Genomic DNA, 20,074 nt, shown 5'->3' on the forward strand with positions numbered 1-20,074 from the left:
TGGCAGGGCCTGAGGGCCTGCGGGCGTGGTCACCGCACCCTCACATGTCCAAGCTCACCTTCTTGGACCGTCCCCGCTGTGGCAGGACACGGAGGGGTACCCTGCACATTGCCAGGCAGGTCCTGCCCCAACTGGCAGGGCCGCTTTCTCTGCCAGATGCCTGACTTCTGGTAGAACCAGTCTCCGCACAAAGCCCGGGGGAGGGGCAGGTGGCGGCTGTGACTGGGTGCCCGCAGCCTGGCATGAGGTCACGAGGGGCCGCCACAGCCGGTTGTCCCAGAGGGGCCCAGGAGGCAGGGCTCCTGCTCACGCCCCAGCGGCTGCCCGCCCAGCCAGCCATGGTGAGCAAGGCCTCGGGACTCCACTGGCCTCAGCTGGGCGGGTGCGGACGGCCTCCCCCGACGGGTAAGCGCCTGTGAGGCCCGGCCGCTCAGACAGTGCACAGCCGCGCAGGGCCGGCTGCAGGTTCTCACTCCTGGGGGTGGGGAGAGGGGTCCCGGGCTCCGGGGGGCTGGCCGGGAAGGCTGGGGCTGTAGAGGGAGGCAACGAGCTTCGCACCGTGAGGACCACAGCCCAGTAAACATTCCTAACCGGCTCTCAGAACAGCCTCCGCAGACATGGGTGGCCCCCTCATTGTGGCACGGTGATGGGGGGGCCAGGACCACCTCCCTGGCAAGCTGGGAGTCAGGGGGCCCCAGGTGAGTCGGCTCGCTCTCCAGCCTCAGTTACTTACCTGTGACATGGAGAGAATGCAGGAAACAGAGCACTTGGTGGGGGGGGGGGGGGGTCAGTGGGTCAGTGGGTCTCTTTTGCTTCCAAGAGTTAGGGTCCTTGCCCTGGTTGGCTCACTGGTTAGAGCGTCGGTCTGAGGACTGAAGGGCCCCAGGTTCAGTTCCAGTCAAGGGCATGTACCTTGGTTGTAGGATCAATCCTGGCCCCGATTGGGGTGCATGGGGAGGCAACCAATCGACGTGTCTCTCTCACATCGATGTTTCTCACCCCCCTTCCACTCTTTCTGAAAAGCAATAGAAAAAATATTCTCAGGATTAAAAATAAATAAATAAGAGTTAGGATCCTCCCAGCCCCTGGACTGGACCTGGACCTGGACTGGACTGGGGGAGGCAGAAAGGAGGGGAGGAGGGGCACCGAGGGCCTGCCCCCCCACCTGCTAGCTCCATTGGCACCTGGCAGGGAGGATGCTTGTGGGGGTGACATGCCCTCGGTGGTGGGGCTACTGTGTGAGCACTGGGACCCCTGGAGCAAGGGGGGCTTTTCACTTTATACAAGGACTACCTTCGACATCAGGGAAGCCAGGCCCTCTCCTGCCCCCTCCATGCAACTCACACTGTGATGGGACTCCAAGACCTGCTTCCTGGAAGCCTTGGGGAGCCTCTACCCAGTACCGTGTAAGCAGGAGCTCAGCCTCCTGGAACCTCGCTCTGAGGGGCACCCAGGGGACAGCTGGGGGTGGACCCCTGTGCTGAGGAGGGAGGGTGTCCGGGGCCCATGTCCTTCCCCAGTGCAGCCACTACCTAACTGCTGTCCGTCAGTCCCCACACCAGGGCAGCAGTGGCCTGTGGGGCCATCCCCCTGGGGGTGGCATGTGGGTGGGAGCCCCAGTGGGAGAGCTAGCGAGGAGGTGTCCAGGTGGCATTAGCACCCCTGGGAGGGCCCCCTGGGTGTGCAAGGGCTTCAGAAGGGAGGCCAGCCTCACGGCATGGGTGGTGAGCATCTTTTAGACATGGGCGTGAGGTCACCCTGGGGTCCCAAATCCACTGTCCTGTTCCAGGTGGATTCAGCGCTGGACATGAGGCTCGGTGCTGGTGTGAGAGTGGGGCAGGGTCCCCGACCTCCTGGCTGGGCTCCTGACACCCCCTGTCTTGTTGTCTTGCCCTGCATCCCTGCCTGGTCACAGTGCCCCTGAGAGCTCCGTCACCCGGCTGCAGTTTGCATCCAAAAGTCAAATTCTCCTTCCGCTGGGGATGGGCAGCTGGGCCTGAGAGGGACGTGGTGGGTCCACACCCAGCCCAGCTGCTGGCTGGGGCTTCCTAGAACCCGGGGCGTGGCCAGCTGCAGAGGAAGTGGCTTGTGGCGGTGCCCAGGCCGCTGACCATGGCCCTGAGCTTGCCATTGGCCTGTGTTGGTCAGGAGGCCAGGTGGGCGGTGCCAGGGGCCTGCCCTAACCCCTGCCCACGTGACCTGGCTGAGTCAGCCGGACAGTGAACCTCAAGGTGTGGTCCTCACTGTCCCTTGAGCAGGGCAAGCCACTTCCTGCCTCTCCCCCAGGGCTCAGCCACTCAGCTGCCGGGTCTCCCACCCACCCAATTCAGGCCGCTGCGTGTGTGGGCACATGGGTCGTGGTGGCTGGACCGCATATGCCCACTTTCACTCCTGCCAATTGCAGTGATGGCGGCCCAAGCCACATGTCCACCGGCCGCCCAGGAGCCCTCGTCCACATTTCCTCTGGCACAGCTGGGCCCACCTGTCACACTGGGCACTGGTCAGAAAGCCCACTGGGCACCTGCGGGCACTGAGGGTGGGCTCACACCTTGTCCGTGGTCTCAGCCTCTGCAGGGCCTTCTGCCGGCCCTGCCAGCCGCTCAGAGCAAACCTCCACTTACAGATAGGGGCTTAGAGACAGGGTGGCTGGTGAAGGCCACACAGCCACTAGAGACGGCCGGCCACTTTTCCCCAGCTCAATGCGGTCCCCAGACCTCTTGGTGGGGGGTGGAGGAATGTGATTGGAATTGTCCCCTCCACCCCCACCCTGCAGGTGGAATGTGACTCCTTCTCAGAGCTCAGACTTGGTGAATTCTGGCCCTAGATAACCTGTGCCCGTGTGCCTGTGCAGCCCCGACCTAAGGCGCAGTGACCTTTCCGTACAAGGCTCCCATTATTCTGGCCTGAAGGTGGGCGTCTGGGTGGTAGGGGAGGGGACAACTCAGAAGGCAGCTCTGGTGGGGGTGGGGCAGGCAGTGTGCCACCTGTGGTGGGACCTGGTGCGCTTCTGCCTATTCTGCCACCTTGTTGGCCAGTTGGCCTTGGCACTAGATCAGAGATCTTGTCACCTGCCAGGTGCCCAAACAAGTGTTCAAACAAACGCAGGGACTGGGGGCTGGCTGGGTGGGCAGGGCGGAGGCTGGCCTGCGCCCCCTGCCCTGAGCCCCCCACGTGGACCCAACGCTCACTGGGTCGGGGTGCTCAGCTCACACAAGCTGGAGTGAGAGCCGACTGCCTCCGTGCTCTCCCCTCGCCCCGTCCACATCCAGGTGGCCCGGAGCCTCAGTCCAGGTGGCTGCCGGCTCCGCCAGGGGCCTGTTCCCTCATCCAGCCTCTAGCTCTGCCCCCCTGGGCGGGCTCCTGTGGGCTCCCAACCCCCAGCCTCCCTTGGCCTGCAGACCCTCAGGGCACCAGGTCCCCCTGCTTCCTGCCAGGCCCAGAGGCCAGGGCCGCATTGCTCGGCTGCACCTGGCACTCTAGTCTCTACTGCTCCTGGTGTGGGGCCCGCCAGTGGCCAGACAGGAGTCTCACTATGGTTATGGGGAAATCGGCCCCCAAACCAACCCTGCCCACCTCTCTGAGGATCCTCCCTGAGCCCAAGACAAGGGGGAGGGAAGCCCAGGGCCTGTTCTCTGTCACCTGCATTCACCCCAGGGGCCACCAGGGTTGCAGGGCCCTGAAGCCAGGGACACTCCCACCTGCTGGAGGTCCCTGATTCCTGTGCCGGGGAGACGCCATGGACAGACAGACATGGCTTCCTTTTCTACAACTCGCCTCCCACAGAGGAAGAGCTAACTAAGAATTACTGAGTGTGAAAGAGACCCCAGCGGGAACTCCTTGTGCTGTGGGGAACCCACACCGTGTGGGAGACGGAGAGGTGACTCTCTGGGAAGCGACATTTAGCTCAGCGTGGAGTGTGGAATTCAAGACACCCGCCGCTGGAAATGAGGGCGAGGGCATGGGGAGGGGCCCCTGAGCAGAGGCCCCTGGGGGTGAGCTTGGCATTTGCAGGGAACATAGAGGCCAGTGCGCTGGGACAGAGTGGGTGACAGTGCAGTGGGGGTGAGGTGAGAGGTGCCAGCAGGGTGGTAGAGAGCAGGAAACCGCAGGAGACTGAGGCCGGCCTGTGTTCTCACACAGCGAGGAGCCACTGGGGAGACGTGGCTGGGATTCGCCTTTGCAATGAACAGAAATTTTCCCCCTTTACCCCACTGAGGTCATGTGTCCAGTGGGCAGGAGGCAGCCATCAGCAGTGGCCAGAGGTGGGCGTTGGGAGGACCAGGGACGTGTGTCTTCAGGAGAAACGTGCAGACCCTGAAGCTGCTAAACAGGGTGCCACCTTCCCTGTCTGAGCCAGTGGCTTGCAGGGGCCCTAGTCTGGGGCAAAGGGAGATGGGGGACATTCACCGTACATACCTGTATTGCATTCAGATTGGCGGATGTCTGTTCCAGACCAGCATTTCTGCCATTTGGATGTCACTTCTGATGTGTCTGATTGTTGGGCAAGTAGGAAGGAAGGGGTGGGGGAGGGAATTGGGCTGCTGGGGAACTGGCTAGAAAGAGTCATGGAAGGAAAGGGGGAAGATGGATGGGGAGATGATGGATAGATGGAAGATGGGCAGATGGGTGGAGGAATAGATGGATGTTGGGTGGATGGGTGGATGATGGGTGGATGGTGGATGGATGGATGGATGGATGGATGGATGGATGGATGGTGGATGGATGGATGGATGGTGGATGGATGGATGGATGGATGGATGATGGATGGATGGTGGATGGATGGATGGATGGATGGATGGATGATGGATGGATGGATGATGGATGGATGGTGGATGGATGGATGGATGATGGATGGATTGATGGATGGATGATGGATGGATGGTGGATGGATGGATGATGGGTGGATGGATGGATGGTGGGTGGATGGATGGATGGATGATGGATGGATGATGGATGGATTGATGGATGGATGATGGATGGATGAATGATGGGTGGATGATGGATGGATGGATGGATGGATGGATGGATGGATGGATGGATGAATGATGGGTGGATGATGGATGGATGGATGATGGATGGATGATGAGTGGATGGTGGATGGATGGATGGATAGATGGATGGTGGATAGATGGGTGGATGGATGGGTGGATGGATGATAGGTGGATAGGTGGATGATGGGTGGATGGATGGATGGATGGTGGATGGATGATGAGTGGATGGATGGATGGATGGATGGATGGATGGGTGGATGATGGGTGGATGGATGGATGGATGGATGATGGGTGGATGGATGGATGGATGGATGGGCAGATGGATGGATGGATAATGGATGGATGGATGGGCAGATGGATGGATGGATGGATGGTGGATGGGTGGATGGATGGATGGATTGAGGGTGGATGGGCAGATGGATGGATGGTTGGATAGCTTATTGTCAGTCCAGCTTGGCTCAAGCACGGGCATTGCCAATTAGCTGTGTGACCTTGGGCCGAAATCCCAGCCTCTCAGAAACCAGTTCCCTAACCTGTAAAATGGCAAAGGTAACAAGCTCAGTCAGGTGACAGGATAGCGATTAGGGAGAGAGAGGGGCCAGAGGGGCTGGCCCAGCTCAGCTGCAGCCTTAGAGCCCCTCTGACCCCCAGGCAGTGCACACAGAGTTTTGGGGGCTACCAGAGGAAGCTGCCAGGCCGCAGACTCCCTGTGCGACCCTGCCCACTCCTGAAGCGTCTCCCGTTTCGCCCACTCACCCTGTCACAGCAGGAAAGGCCCTGTGTGTCCCCACCCAACCCTGAAAGGTCAGGGCCTTGGGAGAAAGTGGACCATTGTCCTGGGCTTGGCAGGAAACCACCGGCCCACCCAGGGAGGCGGCAAGCGGCAGTCCTGCGCCTGAGGAGAAATTCGTCAGTGGGCCCTTCTGGAGCGTGTTCTCGGGAGGGACAGGCCACAGGATCGGGAGCTGGGGTCCCCACTCTCCCAACACCTATAGGCCATGACCACAGGGCAAGGCTTTCAGCTCCCGGAGCCACAATTTTCTCATCTAGAAAATGAGCTGACTTCGGTGGGGACGGTACCCTCAACTGTCGACTGCTGGTCCCAGCCCTGCCGGGGGTAGGGCTGTGAGGGGGACAGTGGAGAGAGGAAACTGCCCCCTCCTCGATGGGATCCGTGAGGCACAGGCCTGCCCGTGCACCGTGGCGGGTGAGGCTGGGCAGGCAGGAGGACTGGCGGGAGGACTCCCTGGTGCTGCTCCTCCTGCTGGGACAGGAGGGGAGGGAAGCTCGTCCAGGAGTGTGAGCCTGGACTGAGCGTGACTCGGGTGCTCACCTGTGTGAGCACACCTGCGCCTTCTCCCCGTGTGGAGGCATTTCGGATACAAGCATGTGGGGGTGACCAGGCTGAGGGGGTGCAGGCGGGCAGGAGGGTGTCATGGTTCAGCTGCGTGCCAGCCACTCCCTAGCTCTCTGGGTCGCTGCTTCACCCGCCTGCGTCCCCTCTCTGGCAGCTCTGGCCTGCCCGCCCTGCTTATTGGTGTCCCCCCACGCCCGTGGGCTTCATCTCTGGGGAGTGAAGATGATGGCCCTCTCAGGGCCACCTGGCTGGGCCGGGGTCCTGCAGAGGCAATTGAGGGCTGGGGCTGGGGCTGGGGGGTTCTCAGGGAAAGATGTCTGCCACCCCTGGGACAGGCTGTGCTCTAATGAGGCGGTCACCGTGCTCCCTCGTTGGCCGGGACAGCCCGAGCTTGGCCGTGCGGCCTCCCTGCTGACCTGCAGGCCCCTCAGGCCTCCTGTCCAGCCTGACTCGCCGGTGGGTGGGAGGCTGCCCCCAGCCCCAGGCCCCAGGCCCCAGGCCTGCCCTGGTCTCGAGGTGAGTGTGACCTGCGCCCTCCCGTCCTCTCCTCCAGAAGCCCCCCAGCGCCCACGCCATGAAGGAGGAGGCCTTCCTGCGGCGCCGCTTCTCCCTGTGCCCGCCTTCCTCCACCCCGCAGAAAGCCGAGCCCCCGAGGCCCACCCGGACCCTGCTCTTGGAAGGAGAGAGTGAGCTGTACCCCCTCAGCCCAGGTCAGCGCGGGGGGGGGGGGGGGGGGGGGGGCGGCCTGGGCGGCCGGGGTGTGGGCCGGGACGGGGGCAGTGCCAGGGCCTGGGGCCCTCCTGCGTGACCTCAGGCAGCTCCCTCCCCTCCGTGCCACCTGGGTCAGTGAAGGCACAGCCTTGCTCCCCTTTCCCCCAGCGCTGGATGAAGCCCAGGTGGCCTTGGAGGTCAGGCAGGGGGCTCCCCAGGCCCGGCTCTCGGGGCCGCTGGCCGTCCTCCCAGAGGCAGTGTGGTGCAGTGGTCCCACACATGGGCTCCCCTAGGTGATGCTGGGCTAGTGACAGGACCACTCCAGCCTGTTTCCTTCTCTGTAGAATTGGGGTAATATTGGTACCTACTGGTAACCTAAAGGAGTCCGGGCTCCGACAGGGGACAGTTCAGGGGTGCTCTTGTGCAGCTGTGGGTAGAGCAGGGAGCACACAGAACAGGGCACCCCTGTCCTGCTATGCTCCCCCGCCCTGAGCCCACCCCAAGCCCCTCATCTTACTCTCTGAGGCCCCCCAGCAGAGTGGAGCAGTGACTGTGTCCCTGAGAGCCCCGCCCTTCCTTCCTGATGGCCCTGCAGGCGTGGGGGGTGGGGCCGCACCCGCCCTGGGGACCTCCCGCCTGCCCGCTCCAGTGCCCCTGCCCAGCCTCCTCCAGCCTGCCCATCCCTCCCCTGCCTGCTGTGGGGGGTGAGGAGAGAGGGACCCCCTTCTAGCCACAGTAGCCGCCCTGCCTCTGGAGGCCCACGAGCCTCAGGACTTGAGGGGCTTCTGGAGCCTGCCCCATCCAGAGTCTCATCAAGCACATGGGGAAACTCTGGCCACAGGGGGAAGGCCTTGTGGAAGGCCCACAGCAGGCCAGGGGTGCAGGACGCCCAGGGAGGTGAATCCCACATTTATCCTCTGCCCTTGCAGGAGGTGGGAGCCTGGGGGAGGCACGGGTCCGTTTCAGAGGGATTTGGTGCTCGTCCCAGCCCCGGGCAGCATGTGGGGGGAGGCGGGGAGGCCACAGTCAGAAAAGGGCCCCTTGGATGTGGAGAGAGCTCCTGCCACGCCCAGCCAGGACTTTCCTCCCCAGGTGACACCGGGCCCTGCAGGTTCCCATGCTGGCTTCTCCGGCCCCCAGACCCCAGGGCTCGCTGGGGCTGGTTCTGTGTGCCCGTCCTCAGGGCCCCACAGGGTGGCTCCACCCCCAGGGCTCCCACCTCCCCTCTTCAGCGCAGGGACTTCCTCCTGCCCCTAAACAGTTGCCCTGGGAGCCTGGTTTATAACAAACGGGGCTGAGGAAGGGCAGCTGATGCCTCAGGTCCCACCCTCCCGAGGTGCCGCCCTCCCTCCTCAGCTCAGCTGGAAAGAGATAAAGACCCCTGCCAGGGCCTGCGCAGGGGCCGTGCCCCCTCCTCCCTCGCAGGGCCCAGCTCTCAGGGCACTCGGGGCGGGGATGCCAGGCGTGGAAAGAGGCTGGGGGTTCCAGGCCTCTGAACCTGCATGTGCCTCCGAGCCTGGGGGCCGCAGTCTTCACCTGTCCAGAGCCCAGAGGGCACGCCTGCCACAGTGCCCACGGCCGCGGCTCCTCCCTGCAGGCTATGGAGCCTGGCCGGGCTCTGGTCCCTCCCAGCGGTGACACTCCCTCCAACAATAACGGTGACGGTGACGCTAGCTGGTGTTGATTACATCTCCTGGGCAGTGCCCTGCAGCCGCTACCACCTCCGGCTGGCTTCCTGCCCCACCCAGGCTGCCAGCCACACGCGGGCAGCGAGCCGGGGGAGCCAGGCCGCCCGCCATGCGTCTCACCCCAGCGCTGTCTTGCAGGGAAGGACATGGAGCCCAACAGCCCGTCGCTGCCAAGGGATGAAGGGCCCCCGACCCCCGGCTCCGCCACGAAGTTGCCGCCGGTAAGAGCCTGGCCGTGGGAGGACCAGGGCAGGGAGCCTGCCTAGGGGACACCAGGAAGTGGCTTCAGGAAGGGCATGCGGGGCACAGGCCGAGCCTGTCGTTCCCAGCCCATCGCATGCGGTCCCCCCTGAATCCCAGACTGAATCGGGGAGGCTGCTGGAAGCAGGGCGGGGTCCCCATTGCAGCTTGTCTGTCGTTGAGTGGCAGCCACCCTCCCTGTGTAACTCGGGGTGGGCAGGTTGACCCAGAGCAGCGGCCTTGCTCCCCTGGGACCCCGTGTGCTGGCCTGTCCCTGTGTCCGTCTCAGGAGAAGCAGCAGCCAGGCCTTTGGTGGGCGCCCCCACCCGGCCTGGGCCTCCTGCCCTGGGTGCCAGGGCTGCCGGCTGCTGGAACAGTGGGAGCGTCTGCATCTGTGTGTGTGTGTGCGTGTGTGTGCATGTATGTGTGTAATGTGTGTGTGTGTGCATGTATGTGTGTATGTATCTGTGTGTGCGTGTCTGGGATTTTTTAAATAATTTTTTGACGAAGTTCAATTGCAGTAAAATAGAGATAGCAGAATTCCCCATCTTACCACTTTAGGTGCACAGCTCGGGCGTTAAGCGCATTTGTAGTAACAGGTGCCCCGGCCCCTCATCAATGCCCCGTCCCCCCACCTGCGTCTCTCTTACAGGCTGAGTACAGGCTGTGCAATGGGTCCGACAAGGAATGTGTGTCCCCAACGGCCAAGGTCACCAAGAAGGAGACTCTCAAGGTGGGCTCGGGCCTGGGGAGGAGCTGGTGTTGTTTGTCGCCACCTGAGCCAGTGAGGCCGCCACCCCCAGCTTGCCAAAGGGAGGGGACAGACCACGTCCCAGCCACCGCGCCCTCCCCTCCCTCTCCTCTCCCTGCCCTCTCCTTGTCCCCGGGCTGAGCGGTGTAGGTCCCCGGTGGCAGGCCCAGAGCTTTGCCCCTTGACCGCCCCTGGGTGCCCCGCGCAGGTGCAGAAGGAATACTACCGGCAGGAGAAGAAACGTGCCACCAAGCAGCTGCTCAGCGCCCTGACGGACCCGCGCGTGGTCATCATGGCCGACAGCCTGAAGGTAGGTGTCACAGCGCTGGGGCCCCTGCGTCCATGGCGGCTCACTCGGGAGGCCTCCCCAGGGGACCGTGCAAAGCCACCAGCCACTCAGGAGACCGTTTAGTGCATTTGTTACTGCAGATCAGTGTCAGTGTCCTGGGGCTGCCCCAACAAATGACCACAGGCTGGTGGCTTCAAACAAGAGGATTTCTTGTTTGAAGGCCGAGGCCGAGGCCCAGCTCTAAGGTGCGGGCAGGCTGTGCTCCTCCCAGGGCTCCAGGGAGGGTCCCCCTGCCTCTCCCAGTTCGGGGCTCCAGGTTTCCTGGGCTTGTGGCCGCACCCCACCATCTTCTGCTTCATCTTCATGTGGCCTGTCCCCAGCCTCTCTGTGTCCTGTTCTCCTATTAGGATGAGTCGCCGGGTCAGAGCCCACCCTACCCTGGGGTGGCGTCATCTTAACTTGCCCACATCTGTAAAACCCTGTGTCCAACTAAGACAAGGGTGGGAGCCCTGCTGGCGGGGGGTTCCAAGTGCCCATGGGTCCTTCCCTGGGGCACAGAGGAGTGGGGGTGAAGCTCGGGTTTTGTGGGAAAGCACCAGAGTTGGGGTCCAAGGCCTATGTTCAGACCTCACTGAGGCAATGGGTGGTTCCTTCAGCCCCCGAGCCTCAGTGTCCCCCTCCATACAGTGGGGGGGCCAGGGAGGGTGCTGCCAGGAAGAGCAAACCAGACAAGTGTACCAGGGGCCTGGACATCTGCAGAGCCCTGGGCCTCCCTTTATGTGTTTCCACAAAACTATGGGTAAAAAATTAGGTACAGCCCTGGCTGGTGTGGCTCAGGGGTTAGAACGTCGGCCTGCACACCAGAGTGTCATGAGCAAGTCAAGGGCAAGTCGATTCCCCGTCAAGGGCAAGTACCTGGGATGCAGGTCCGATCCCTGGCCCCAGCTGGGCCACATGTGGGAGGCAAGCCATAGATGTGTCTCTCTCACATTGATGTTTCTCTCTCTCTCTCCCTCTCCCTTCCTCTCTCTGAAATTAATAAAAAGATATTTTTTAAAAAGTGAATACGTATTTAGAATAAGAAAAGAAATGACAAATATCAAAATTTACAAAGCTGACCATTACAACAGGCAAAGCTCATTGCTAGTTGCTCCTTGGACCCTGGGAGGGCCTTGACCCTAAGCTTGACCTTGACCCTGAGCTTCACAAAGCCCTCCAGCAAACCTGTTCCTGGCTACAGTGTATTTCCTTGGATTCACTATAATCTGTGAGCTCCTTCTAAAGATTAAAAGAGACCTCTGCCCGCAGCTCTGCCCACCAGCCCCCCCCAAACCGTCCAGATCCCCCTGGGGCATCGGCCCTCCCGGGCACTGACACCACCACCCCTCCCCGCAGATCCGAGGGACCCTGAAGAGCTGGACCAAGCTGTGGTGTGTTCTGAAGCCAGGGGTCCTGCTCATCTACAAGACGCCCAAGGTGGGCCAGTGGGTGGGCACGGTGCTCCTGCACTGCTGCGAGCTCATCGAGCGGCCCTCCAAGAAGGACGGCTTCTGCTTCAAGCTCTTCCACCCCCTGGACCAGTCTGTCTGGGCCGTGAAGGTGCAGCTGGGGAGCCGGGCTCGGGAGGGCTGGGCGCTGGGCCCCACGGGGGCCATGGGGGAACGGGCCCTGCTGGGTGGTCCGGGGGCTGCTCCTGGGGCCCCACTGGAGGGGGTCTAGGAGTGGGCTGTCTGTTCCAAAAGGGCTTGTCATTGTCCACCTGGGGGGAGGGGGAGGCTGGGTTAAGTCTCTCAATAGCTGAGTGATTAGCTGTGGTCCCAGGCCCTCCTGGTAGAACACAGGGTGGGGTTCAAGGCCTAGTGACATCATGGGTCAAGATCACATCCGTCTGGGGGTGGAGGGATGGGGCCATGTGAGTGGCTGCTCGGAGCCCAGACCTTCCCCCTCCCCTGGCCTTCCTGGGTCAGGCTGCCAGAGCTAATCCAGAATGTCCGGTTGAAGCTGGGTTTCAGAGACACTTCAGAGATTTTTTAGTATAAATATGTCTCAGATATTGCATGGAGTATACTTACGCTTTAAAAAAAGATCTTTATTATTTCCCTGAGATTCTGACTTACCTGGGCATCCTGCACTTGCATTTTCTGACTCTGGCCACCCTGATTTGGGGAGCTCAGAACTCTCGAGGCTAAGACAGGCCACCAGCTGAGAAGGGGGGACAGAGAGCACCCCATTTTCCTCTCTCGCTGCCGGTCACGTGTGTGCGTCTGAGTGCCTGACCCTGCCTGGAGATGCTGGGGCCCTGGAAGTGACCAGGTGTCTCAGTGACTCTGAATGACTGTGTCATCCGTGTTTCCACCTGACCTGCGTGTCCCTTGGGTGACATCGAGTCTCTGCCTCCCCAGGGCCCCAAAGGCGAGAGTGTGGGCTCCATCACGCAGCCCCTCCCCAGCAGCTACCTGATCTTCAGGGCCGCTTCGGAGTCAGACGGTGAGTCCCCACCTGCTCTGCAGGTCTCCCGGGGATCCCACCTGAAGTGGCCCCCTCTCCCCCGGTCCAGGTTCTAGGCCAGGTACATGTGGGACCGGCTCAGGCCCTGTCACCACCACTCAAGAAGGAGGCAGTTTGCTCTCACCGGAAAAGCCAGGGGCCAGGCAGGCCTGCCCCTCGCCAGTACCTCTTTGGGCCTCAGCTTCCCCTGGACAGAATGGGAATGATGGCACCTGTCTCCCCAGTTGTTAGAGAACCCGCCAGTCTCGTATAAAGCGACCAGGCACCTTTGAAACAATAGAGTCTACTGTCGTCACCCCCATTTGACATGAGTCACTAGGAAAATCGCAGCAAGAAAGTGCTGGAGCCTAGAGAGCAGTCCCACCCGCCTCCTCCCAAACGCATCGCACGTGGTTGGAGCGCCCTCCAGTGGCTGCTCCGAGTAAAGCGGCTGCCGCCCCCCACACGGAGCCCTAGGGGCAGGCGCTTCCCTCGGGGATCAGGGTGAAGGGCTCCCCTCTCGCCAACGGTCCGGAACCAGGCTCCCCGTGGGAATCCCACCCTCGTTTCCCAGCCCCTGCCCCGTGCCCGCCCCACGCCCGTGTTCCCGGGGTGGGCTGGGAAACCCTTGTGCACGTGGAGCCTGACGTCTTGGGGGGGATGAGTAGTGAGCCGTCAGATTAGGAGCATCCTGATGGGCCGAGGGAGGGGCAGGTCAGCGTCCCTGGTGGGCATGGGCCAGTGTAAGGGGTGGCTGGTTCCCCCGCTTGCAGGTCGGGGGATCCCCGAGGGCAAGGGCAAGGGCAGGGGCAAGGGGGAGCTTCCTGGTGGGGACTCTATGGTGAGGACAGGCGGGGGGCAAAGGGTGCAGGAGGGGAGGGCTCCCGGGAGTGCAGTGGGGTGCGGTGCTCCCCAGGGTGGGGCTTTCGGGCTGATGGGACCGGGGCCTGGGCCTGGGCCTGGGCCTCACACCTCTCCCCGCCCAGGGCGCTGCTGGCTGGACGCCCTGGAGCTGGCGCTGCGCTGCTCCAGCCTCCTGCGGCTCAGCGGGAGCAAGCAGGGCAGCGACCGGGAGCCCGGGTCCTCGCCCAACGGGTCCCCCTCCTCGCTCTGTGGGCTGCCCCCCTCGGCCGCCATCCACGACCAGGACCTGTTCCCGTGAGTGGGGGTGCGGGGCGCGGGTTTGGCCCCTCCCGGGAGCCCTGGGCCCCCCGCCTGCTGGGGGACCCTGGCTCTCACTGGCACTAACACGGGTGTCCTTGCATGGGGCGGGGAGGTGGGCCCCCGGGCACCCGGACCTCCTCCACTCCACAGTGCACCCCAGGGCCTCAGTTTCTTCAACTGTAAACTAGCTAATGGTGTCAAACACCTGGTTGCCCAGGCGATTAAGCCCAATGAGGGGTGCCCAGGAGGAGGGTACCTGGGGTGGGGTGCCCAGAGGTGGGGGTGCCAGGCCTCACCTGTGGCCCGGGACCCACAGGTACCTCCCTTCCAGGCTGAACGGGTCCTCCCTGGACGATGCTCTCTCAGACAAGTCGGAGAGGGAGGTGGGCGAGGAGTCGGACGAGGCCCAGGACCACAGCCAGAGGACCAATGGGAGCGGGAGTGACCTGTCCGAGGCTCCCAGGGCCCCAGCCCCTCGAGGAACCACGTACGTGGAGCAGGTCCACGAGGAGCTGGGGGAGGTGAGAGCCACCCAGCCTGAGACCTGGCATCACCCTATACCTTGTCCCCACCCCTGAAGCCACCGTAGCAATGCCTGGTGTCCCTTCAAGGAGAGCTCACGGGGTCTGCAGGGGCCGGGGGGACAGGGGAGCCAGCCGGGGGCCTGCCGGGGTCAGGTGAGGCTTTTGGAAGGTCTAGGGCAAGGGTGGGGAACCTTTTTTCTGCCAAAGGCCATTTGGATATTTATAACATTATTCGTGGCCCACACAAAATTATCAACTTAATAATTAGCTATGGAAAAAGTTCCTAGATTTATTGAATTTTAAGTCCCTTCTGCAGTTGCCTTGGCAGGGCCAGACCCAATGATTTCGGGCTGGACGTTCCCCACCCCGGTCTAGGGGCAGAGGTAGAAGCCAGGAGCGCTAGGGAGGGGCTGTGTCAGGGGAAAGCCCAGGCACCGGGGACCGGCAGCGATGAGGGGGGAGAAGTGGGGCTCGGGACGCATCTGGAGGTGGCACAGGTCCCAGGCAGACCATGGGACGGGTGCTCTGGGAGAGACCTGGGGGCTGAGGGTGGGGACAGGACTCCCTCCCGAGTTTGGACTTCAGGGGGGCAGGATGCTGCTGCATGTGAGGGTCTGGGCCTCGGCTGATGGTCCAGACATTAGGGTGTGGAGCCTGCAGCTCCAGGTGTCGGGGGCCTGGGCACCCCAGCCTTCAAAGGCTGAGCACAGACGAGGCTCCACAGAGGAGCCCGGGGAAGTGGGAGGGGAGCCCGGAGTGCGGGGGTCACAGGGGCAGCTGTGCTGAGAGGGGGAGCAGGAGAGAGAGGGTGGCTGCTGGATTGTAACCGGGTGGTGGGGACCTTCACCAGGGAGCTCTCAGTGGCGCAGACAGGGCAGGACTAACGGGAATGGGTGGAGTGTGTGGGTGTAGGGTTCCAGCTGTGGCTGCTGCCAGTTTGAGCCCCAAGGGTGGCCTGGAAATTGAGGCCAGGAAGCCAGAGCCTCGTGGGGGACAGGCATGGCCCCTCATCTAGAGCCTCCCGGTCCCCGCCTAGATGCCCAGGCATGCGGTTCAGGGCAGTGCCCCTAGGCCTCGGCCAGGGCTGTGCACAGACAGAGAGACAACAACTTGTCAAGGCAGCCAGCAGGGCGGTGACAGACCCACTGCAGAGCTGCCTGCTGGCACCCTGTTCCGCTGCCACCCGGGGCGGGGCTGCCAAGAATGCAGATGTCCCTGAGTCAGATCCCCTTGGGCAAGTCACTTGTCCCCCCTGTAAGGTGGGGTGCCCAGGATCAAGGTGCCTTGGGGCTGGGAGAAGGAGATCTAGGGGGAAGGAAGGGAAACGCCTGCAGCCTGGGGCCTCCTGCCAGGGGCTGAGGGGAGCCCAGCAAAGTGCAGACACACCCCAGCCAGATGTTTGAAGCCCAGGAGGCCCCCAGCAGTGATGGCAGGAAGCCAGTGAGGGCCCAGGCAGTGCCCTGGGCTGGGTGTTGGCCAGGGCAGGACGGTTTGCTGGGTGGTGGGGTGGGAGGTGGGGCCTCCCTGACCCTCACCCAGACTCCGAGGCAGCATCTCATCAAAGACAGGAGGGTCCGGGGCGGCCCCACCTCTAGCCATGTGACCCTGAATACGTGAGGGCCCCTTTCTAAAGGAAGTGCAGGCCAGAAGCACAGTGTCACCCCATCACCTGAGTCACAGGCAGTCCTGAGGATTAAGTGGGTGGGACGGGGAGAGTGTCTCCCTATGCAGGTGGACTTCCTGCCGTAGGCACAGAGCTGTGCAAAGTCCCCAGATGGGTTTCAGCAGCCAGGATGGGGAGGGCCCACCCTGGACTGAGAACATGGGGCGGGCCCATGGGCAAGGAAGGGAGGCAGTGGGTGCGGGTTTGGGGGGGCTCTGGGCCAACTGGAAAGGATAGGGGTCAGACGGGGCCAGGCCAGGGGTACGGTCACCCCACCTCCCGTCACACCTCCTCGGGCCAGAGCTGCCCACCCCACCCGGCTCCCCTGGCACTCATCCCGGACACCTTGCCCTGGCCCCTCTGCTGGCAGCTGGGCGAGGCGTCCCAGGTGGAGACGGTGTCTGAGGAGAACAAGGGCCTGATCTGGACGCTGCTGAAGCAGCTGCGGCCCGGCATGGACCTGTCCCGCGTGGTTCTGCCCACGTTCGTCCTGGAGCCCCGCTCCTTCCTCAACAAGCTCTCCGACTACTACTATCACGCCGACCTGCTGTCCCGGTGAGCGAGGCCGGGTGCCCACGCCGTGCGCCGGGAGCCCCGCCCCCAGCTCCGCCGGCCGCACCCCAGTTCCCGGAGGGTCCCCGGGGTCCCGGCTCAGCTCCCCGGGACGCTCAGTGTCCAAGAGCAGCCCCTGGAGGAGCTGGTGGCCAGGCAGGGTGGGGGCCTGAGCCAGCAGGGTGAGCGTGGGTGGGGTCGGCCCGAGCACTTCCTGTGCACCCCAAGTCCCCAGCCCCGGTGCTGGCCACCCGAGCAGAACACTGGGGCTGCAGGGGAGCAGAGGGCCCTGTGGCTAGGAGCCCACAGGGAGGCAGTGAGCGAGGGCGGAGCCTCCAGGCGCCCTGGTCAGGAGTGAGGGGTCTCCGTCTGTCTGTCCAGGGCCGCGCTGGAGGAGGACCCCTACAGCCGCATCAAACTCGTGCTGCGTTGGTACCTTTCTGGCTTCTACAAGAAGCCCAAGGTGAGGAGGGGTGGGCAGGGCGGGGCTGCGGCCCAGCCACAGGTCCTCACTGCCCTCCCCTGGTGTCTGTCCCTCGTTCCTTCTAGAGACCTCCGCCCCCAGGACTCAGGGCCCCAGCAGCCCACAGCCCCCGTCGGGTCCCTGGGCCCACTCCCACCCAGCGGGGCCAGGCTCCTCCGGTTCCTCACTTGGGCTTTTTGTTGGTCGCCTGCAGGGGATCAAGAAGCCCTACAACCCCATCCTGGGGGAGACCTTCCGCTGCAGCTGGTTCCACCCCCAGACCAACAGCCTCACCTTCTACATCGCGGAGCAGGCAAGGGCCCGAGGGGGGAGGCAGGTGCTGGGCTCCAGCGGGGCTGGCAATGGGAGGGGCTCTGACCCCAGTGCACGGTTCCTGGTGGCCCCGTCCCCACCTACTGGGGGTACTCGGGGCCTCATTTCTGCCAGTCACCGTGCCCATGACAGCAGGACATTTCCTTGGGGAGGGGGACAGTGCATTCCATTTCCCTGGGGCACTCTGGGCTGACACAGGGACTATGTCTGCTCTGGGCCCCAGGACTCAGGCCTGGCTTCCCTGGGCATCAGATTGAGGGCCCCAAGCAGGAGGGACGTGGAGTGTGGGGTGGAAAGGGCAGGGAAGCCGGGCTGTCGCCTTCCTGGGCTGCCCGCTGCTGGGGCCATTCAAGCAGCCACCGCTGTGCCCACAGGTGTCGCACCACCCGCCCGTGTCCGCCTTCCACGTCAGCAACCGGAAGGACGGCTTCTGTATCAGTGGCAGCATCACGGCAAAGTCCCGGTTCTATGGTGAGGGGCTCCCCTGGGCTCGGCCGGGGCCTGGGGAAATGGGGGGAGGACCGGGCTCCCATTTCATGGTCACCAAGACCATGTGTGGTGGTGGCCACTTGTGTGTCCCCCCCGCCTCTCCTACCCAGGGACCACGTAGGTAGGAGAGTGCTCAGAACCTGACGTGAGGCAGAGCCCGGCGCCCTGTCCCTCACCCATCTGCAGGGGTACTTTGAGGGGCCTCCCATCCCTCAGCCATCTGCAGGGGTGTCCTGAGGCGGCCTCCCATCCCTCAGCCATCTGTAGGGGTGTCCTGAGGCGGCCTCCCGTCCCTCAGCCATCTGCAGGGGTGCTGTGAGGGCCACGAGAAAGAACCCACATAAAGTGCCGTCTGGAGCTGAGCTGTCCAGTTGGTACCACCAGCCACACGTGCTGTTTAAATTGGTTAAAATGAAACGGAAGTTACAGCGCAGCTCCGTAGCTGCAAGAGCCACGTCACAGGGGTTAGACTGTGTGGCTGGTGATTCCCCGATCAGACAGCACAGAACAGAATATTTCTGTTACCACAGAAAGTCCCTCGGGCAGTGTCAGTTGAGATCCTGGCCCCATAGATGCTCAGAAAGGGTCTAATTCCATTTTGGTTTTTTGTGTGTTTTTGTTTTTTGGTTAATTCTCACCCAAGGATATTTTTTCCACTGATTTCAGAGAGAGTGGAAGGGAGGGAGGGAGGGGGAGACAGAGAGAGAGAGAAACATCAGTTGGTTGCCTCCTGCACCTGCCCCACCAGGGCTTGGGATCAAACCTGCGTCCCTTCAGTGCTCAGGCCGATGCTCTAACCATGGAGCCACACCAGCCAGGGCTGATTCAATTTTTTAATCAGTTATCCCTTTTCCACCATCTCTTTGGTGGGCAGGTGTGCTCAGCACCTCTGTGTGCCCAACAGTCTGCAGGGGACACGGAAGGCCAGCCACCTCCCCACCCCTGCACTCCTGTCACTGACTGGCTGTCACCCTCAGCCCAGAGTCCCCCCACTACCAGGAGGGGGTGCAGAAATTTGAGCTGGGGCTCAGGCTAGTCAGAAAGTTTCCCAGTCTCCACCCTGAGAACTTTTGCTTTAGTGACAGAAATGTGTCAACACATGACAAGTGAAGGAACTGCTCAGGACCCTTGACCTGGGTGATCTGGGTGGAACTTCTGCAGAATCTGAGGCATAGTGAGTTTAAGTGACCCACCTGCAGTCACCGAGCTGGGGACTCCTCCCACCTGTTGGAAGTGAGCTCAGACCCTGTGATTTAGGGGGTGGGCCCCTGGGTTCTGAGAGTCCCTCCCCACTTCCGCTCACTGGCCCCACTGCCCCATCTCTGCAGGAAACTCACTGTCGGCTCTGCTGGACGGCAAGGCCACGCTCACCTTCCTGAACCGGGCAGAGGATTATACCCTCACCATGCCCTACGCCCACTGCAAAGGTGAGAGGCCTCAAGGTCACCACCCCACACAAAGCCCAGGCTGCCCCTTCAGGGAGGGCACCTGCACACTGAACACTCTGGCTCTGGTTTTCGTGGCGATATCATATCTCATCCTTACTTCTCAATGACGTTTGGCCTGGGCATAGAATTCCTGGTGGAGTGTTACTCGTCTCTTGGGAACATTGTATCGTCTTGGGCTTCCACGGTGGTTGATATTGGTGGGCCGTCAGCCCGTTTGTTGTGCTTTTCTCTGCAGCTGCTAAGATCTTCTGTTGTCTTTGGTGTTCTGCCATCTCACCTACTATTCCAGGGTTAGGACTTCTTGTTGTATTTTTTAGTTGATGGACTTCATTCTTTGTAGCAGTTTTAGGTTTACAAAAAAATTAAGCAGGCAGTACAGAGAGTTCCCCTGGGCCCTTCCCCCATCACATGAGCTACCCAGCCAGGGCCAGTCGGAACAAAGTCAAGGCTCTTTCCACAGTTCCATCAGATACACAGTGGCCAGCGGTCAGTTCCCTGACTGTCACACGTGCATGTGTGTTTGTGTGTATATTCTTGGTCTCATATATGGGGTTGAGTGGCAGCCTGTTCATGGGTTATATTAATAGTATATTTGCTCCCCACGTTATAGTTTTCAGTGGGAGTTATTACATCAAAGAATCCATCTTGCCCTGGCCAGTGTGTCTCAGAGGTTAGAGCGTCGGCCTGCAGACTGAAGAGTCTCACAGGTTCGATTCCAGCCAACGGCACGTACCTGGGTTGCAGGCTCCAGCCCTGGTCAGGCACATATGGGAGGCAACCCATCCATGTGTTTCTCTCACATCAGTGTTTCTCTCTCTCTGTCTCTCCCCCTCCCTTCCACTCTCTCTGAAAAAAACTAATCGTTGAAAAATCAGCAATTGAGCATCGACCTAAGATCCAGGAGGTCACGGTTTGATTCCGGGT

At 62.1% G+C, this 20,074-nt stretch overlaps 1 protein-coding gene across 1 annotated transcript in view; it reads left to right on the top strand.

Moving 5' to 3' along the window:
• The window catches only part of OSBPL5 (oxysterol binding protein like 5), a 44,619-nt gene that overhangs the window by 13,858 nt on the left and 10,687 nt on the right, over positions 1 to 20,074 (top strand). The window contains exons 2-14 of the mRNA XM_087822070.1: positions 6,902 to 7,058; positions 8,886 to 8,968; positions 9,640 to 9,720; positions 9,947 to 10,048; positions 11,423 to 11,626; positions 12,430 to 12,514; positions 13,501 to 13,672; positions 14,010 to 14,199; positions 16,236 to 16,420; positions 16,799 to 16,880; positions 17,095 to 17,193; positions 17,588 to 17,684; positions 19,031 to 19,129. Of these exons, the coding sequence (XP_087678196.1) occupies positions 6,923 to 7,058; positions 8,886 to 8,968; positions 9,640 to 9,720; positions 9,947 to 10,048; positions 11,423 to 11,626; positions 12,430 to 12,514; positions 13,501 to 13,672; positions 14,010 to 14,199; positions 16,236 to 16,420; positions 16,799 to 16,880; positions 17,095 to 17,193; positions 17,588 to 17,684; positions 19,031 to 19,129 (1,615 nt within the window). The 5' untranslated portion in view covers positions 6,902 to 6,922. The remainder of the gene's footprint in view (positions 1 to 6,901; positions 7,059 to 8,885; positions 8,969 to 9,639; positions 9,721 to 9,946; positions 10,049 to 11,422; positions 11,627 to 12,429; positions 12,515 to 13,500; positions 13,673 to 14,009; positions 14,200 to 16,235; positions 16,421 to 16,798; positions 16,881 to 17,094; positions 17,194 to 17,587; positions 17,685 to 19,030; positions 19,130 to 20,074) is intronic.

Source organism: Miniopterus natalensis, chromosome 11 (genome assembly GCF_054644295.1).
Source record: "Miniopterus natalensis isolate mMinNat1 chromosome 11, mMinNat1.hap1, whole genome shotgun sequence".
NCBI lineage: Eukaryota > Metazoa > Chordata > Mammalia > Chiroptera > Miniopteridae > Miniopterus > Miniopterus natalensis.